This window comes from Limulus polyphemus, unplaced genomic scaffold, assembly GCF_000517525.1.
Source record: "Limulus polyphemus unplaced genomic scaffold, Limulus_polyphemus-2.1.2 Scaffold1393, whole genome shotgun sequence".
In the NCBI taxonomy this organism is placed as follows: Eukaryota; Metazoa; Arthropoda; class Merostomata; order Xiphosura; family Limulidae; genus Limulus; species Limulus polyphemus.
This window is the reverse complement of record NW_013667003.1, coordinates 149,317-154,489: the sequence shown is the minus strand read 5'-3', so window position 1 is coordinate 154,489 and position 5,173 is coordinate 149,317. Positions and strand designations below refer to the sequence as shown.

Sequence of the window (5,173 nt, the reverse complement as noted above, 5' to 3'; positions counted from 1 at the left end):
AACCGGTTACGGTCGGTACGACGTACGAACGTAAGTTTAGTTTAGTCGTACTAAAGTAAAGGAAACGAACGACACTACGTAACTAAGTAATAAGTACTATATATATATATATATATATATATATATATATATACATATATGTGAGAGAAGGTAATGCACCATATCGAAAACTACTTCTAAATAAATACACCCACACACGTAGGTGTGTCATTCAAAAGGCAAAAAAAAATATATAATAATAAAAAAAATTCAATGCTAAGGTTATTTTCTGTGAATAATAATTCATGAAGTAATAAATAAATCACTAACTACTTTGTCCTTAACCACTTCAGGCCCAATGCGCCATACTTCCACAACATCCACACGGAAATGACTCTCAGCAGACAACTGAGGGCTGTTGAACGTTGTACAACCAGCAGTAGAGTGTCCATGATCAAAGTTTGCATCAAGCCAAATGCCAAAGTTGTTGAGCTGACCTCCTAAACCCTGTACAAAATATTCACACACACTCATTTTTATTTCACTTAGAAAATTGCTAAATAGAATCTTCATTTAGCCTTGCAAAGTAATAACAAATACTTGTATGCTAATTGTACTACTAACTGTACAAATATCTTAAGTTTATGTCTGATAAATAATCACAAGTACATGAATGTATACAAGTATAAAGAGGTTATAATTTCTTTATATGGGTTACTGGTTAGGCTACATTTGGAGTATTGTGTTCAGTCTTTGGCTACTTACCTTAGAAAGGATACTGAATTGGTGGTAAGAGATCAGATGAGAGCTACTAGGATGAAACCTGGGTTGGAAAGATTGTCATACAAGGACAAGTCAAGATCTTTGAAATTATATTCTTGTGAAAAAGAAGAGTTAAAAGTGATCTAATTGAGGAATTAAAGATTATTAAGGGATTTGACAGTGTTAATGCATCATCTTTTTCATACTTAATGGTGAGATGGTAAAACTAAGAGGCACAAATATAAATTTTGGCAGGATAAGAGTCATCTTTAACTAAGACAATTATATTTTTCTAACAGTGTGGTAGACCTTTGGAGTGAATGGCCTTTAGATGTGGTAGATGAAGTAAATTTAAGTGAGTTTAAGAAAAGGCTTGATAAATATTCCAATGATAATGGATGGCTTTTGGGATTTCTTTTTATAGTTTAGTTTAGATGATGTGTATGCTTCTGCTAACTGTACATTTAGCTTAAGTTTGATAACAAATCACACTAGCTTAGGTTAAGTCTGTTTTCCATCACAACATTTTTTCCTCTGTTCATGAGAAATGTAGAATCTGACTGTATGATATCTACGTATCCTTTAAATATATATACATATGATTACATATTTCAGCCAACCAGTCAACCTACTTTTGCAGTCTCAGCTTTCACCAAAGAAACACTTGAAAGATGTTTGGCTGTGAAAGGTCCTTTTAAGAAAGTTTTACAGGGAAAGGGTACTGTTTTAAACAAATATTAAATGATGAGGTACACTTATCCAAGGCTAGACCTAAGCATTAACTTTTTTCATATTAAGAACAATTTTAGTGGGAAAACTCCACATACTTAACTTAAAAGAAAAAAAATTTTTGCACCAGGTTGCATTGATCCATACATTCTCATGGCAGAAACATGCACTAACAAGTTAAATGTGAAAATATTTAATCATATAATTAAGGTATTTATTATGCTGTGTTAAAGATATTGTTGTGGATATGATAAGTTGTCTGAATTAACAGTAATTTTCACAATAGAATGTTTATTGATAATCTTTCATTATTACAAGGATAATTCTTTTACCTACCACTTAGCAATTTAGTAGATGTAAAACTGGCTAGAACTGAACCTCCACTTGCCTTAAGTATATCATCATAGTTTGACAAAAGTTTTAGAAGTTAAAGCAAAATAAAAAAACACTCAAAACCTTGTTAGAAGTATAGCCATCTTTCCCAAGTTTAACAATGTTAAAAATAATATGTTATTATTTCATTTAGTATTCAATATTAAAATACAAATCCTCTACAATCACTTGAAATAGTGCTAAAAATATGCAAGCTCACTTTTCATGCCTCTATATACATGGGCATCTGCAGGAAGGTGCAAGGGGAAAATTAGAAACATATTTCTTTCTTTATTCCTATATATACCCTTAATTTAGACTTTCAAATATGAATTTTAAAACACAAGTTCATAAAAGTTGAACTGTGTCCCAATCTGTAATATGCAGAAGATAGCATTATGTGGCAACTCAAGTTAAAAATTTGAATTTTGTTGCCAACTTGGTGCAAATGTTTGAATTTTGAACTTTTCTTCACACATGGTGAAGTTTGATTATTCTTCTGGTTCTGGACAGAGCATCAAATTTTATTATTCGGCAGGGAACTGTTTTCACTATTTACTTTATATCTTTGTAAATGTTTGTTTATCAGTCATCATTCCTGTGCTAATTTTTGTTACAGAATCTAACCAATTCAGTATTTTATATTTATTCTTACTACAAGTTCAAAGCTGTGTCCATGTGAGAAGTAAAAGACTAGATCAAAGGGAAGAGGACAATGTTGATAAATAATAAAGCTAGAGTTCAAAAGAGAGCCAAGCTGTATTAAAAACCACAAAAGCACAATGCTGTCAAAGAAGAAGATAAGTTATGAAAGAGGCATGAAAGAGAACTGAAAAGAATTGCCATGGAGAACTCTTCAGCAGAACTATAAGAATATCGGAAAAATGAAATAGAATGGATGAGTTTGTAAGGACAAAAACAGACGTGAGGAACAAACATCTGAACAAGTCTCAACACAGGCTACAAAAATTTTAAGGAATGTTCTGAGAAGACAAAAGCAAAGGTTGCTGAAAGAGAATAAGATGAAAGTGAATTTGGTCAGTTTAATAAAAAAACAATAAAGAAATGAGTAAAAGGGATAAAAAAAAACAGACTGAAATGCAGGAAAGAAGGCACTGAAGTGTCAGAGAATGATAACATATCATTTAACATAACAACATTATCAAATTACCATACTTCTACCACTCAAACTCCAACTTCACTAAATACATCAAGTGAATCACTAGCATCATTACTCTGGAGCAAGATGATACCATGTGCCAAGAAGACGACAAAACTTGCCTATGTTCATCAGATTTTCTTAAAGGAACAATTTCAGTAGCAAGAAAGGAGTTGGGTTTGAACTTAAGCAATGGTGTGAAAATGAGTCTGTCAACTAATATCCCTCTAGAGAAAAGAATTGAATAGTTCTTTTGTTGAGAGGATGTATCATGTGTTGCTCCAGATACACAGAAAGTGGCTACAACTCCCAAAATAAGATGGAGAAACAGACAGTTCATTATCATTTAGGTCACTTGAAGACCCTTTATCAAAATTTACTTGCAGAAAGTGAAACTGATTACTTGTAGTAATGTATCACAAGTTTGATGACTTACAATATTAGATCACCATCAGTACCTGACTGGGAAGCTTGTTTGTATGAAACATGCCTAAATTCATAAATAAAATTGGAAAATCTGATGAACTTGAAGAAAATGGATAAAGTCAACAGTGAGGAAGCAGTAGACAAACCCAACTTCACACAATTGGTTGAGCAACTGTCTGATATAGCAAGCTGCAAAGATGTAAATGATGAGAAAATATATTTCGAGGAATGGTCTAAAGTCCTCAATCCAGATTCCAAAAAAGGAGTCAAAATTTCTCATAAAATGCAATGACTACTGAGTCTGAAAGACTTCACAAGCCAACTGATCAGGAAGTTTAACATTATAAAAGACCATATTCACAGGGCTCATATGCAGTTCAGGGCATTCAAACAGGCACATGTAGATGCAATGGATGCAAACAAAAAAATAAACATTGCTACTGTACCCATCTGAGACAAGCTTGAGAAGAGAAAAGTGCATATAATTTTGAACTTCAAGTGATTTTGCATGTCATGTATATTTGGTAACCTTCAGGACAGAAGTCTGTTCTTCCCTTGAGTGATTATACTGATCACAAAGCTCCAGTTGTATTTACCAGACTTGATCCAGTCTCTAAACAATTACTGGATGAAAGTGTTACTAAAATCAATATCATATCAGATTCACCGACAAGTCAGTGTTTTGGCTTATGGCAAAATCTGCAGTGAAGCACAATGTTGAGATGACTTGGATATACTTGGACTTTGGAATCTAGGAATGATATTAGTTTTATTTGTTTCGATCTGTGAGCTTTTCTTCATGAATGTTTGAGTCAATTTTCATTGCCAAACGGTTGAAATTTCTGTTTGAGAAGCCAAATATATTTATACTAATCTTGAAACTGTGCTATGTTATAAGGTATAGATATTACAAATTTTCATATTAAAACATGTTCTACTTTCTTCCTGGAAAAAGGATTCCAGATAGTATTGGTGGTGATGGGAAGCATGCAAACAAGGATGTCATCACAATGAATCCAGATTTGTCCTTTTACAGTGTCAACAACTTAACCCTCTCTCCATGGGCTACTTTTTCTGTGTATCTCACGAGGTTTTAGTGGGTTACCTTCAAAATTTAATCAAACTACTTTCTTATTAAGGTACACAAATAAATTTGGCATAAAAATGTAGCTAATAACCCAAATTGTAATAGTATACAAGATTTAAGTTCTTAAATTTTATATACTATATTCAAAAAAATCCTGAATTTCCCCTAGTATGAGAATTGCGACATTTTTCTTCTAGGCATTCACTTTCTCTAATTTATTTATCACCCCTCCAGAAAGTATAAAATTTAATGTAAAATACTGATTATAATGTTTTCATCACTTAGACAAAACATAATTTACATAGCCTTCAATTTTATTTAGTTACAGATCAATGAAATTAAAAATCACAACCCTCTTGCTACACCCACCAGTCAAATAATCTCTTTCAGAAATTGCATTATAAATTATATTATTTATAACCAAGGTTTTAAACTATCAAATGAAGTATTATATTATGTTGTTTTCTGTACAGAGAATTGTCATTTTTGCTTCCAGTTCAATCTTTATTTCTATGGGAAATACATTGACAAGCTTAGCTGAATTTCTAAGGGCTCTTGTCACATAGTTAGAAAGCCAACAAAATTGTGATAGTTAAGGGACATATTCTGCCCTTTGCATGTTATTATTCTGTGTTCTTTGGAACATTATTTAACTAAAT

The 5,173-nt window shown here is 32.2% G+C and overlaps 1 protein-coding gene across 4 annotated transcripts in view; it reads right to left on the bottom strand.

Annotated features, from left to right (window-relative positions):
- Window positions 1-5,173, bottom strand: part of LOC106463389 (TLD domain-containing protein 1-like) — a 146,054-nt gene that overhangs the window by 29,626 nt on the left and 111,255 nt on the right. For 3 of the 4 annotated variants that reach the window (XM_022390864.1, XM_013923413.2, XM_022390866.1), the window contains exon 7: window positions 310-486. In XM_022390864.1, the coding sequence (XP_022246572.1) occupies window positions 310-486 (177 nt within the window). The remainder of the gene's footprint in view (window positions 1-309; window positions 487-5,173) is intronic. The other variant, XM_022390865.1, reaches the window with a different exon arrangement.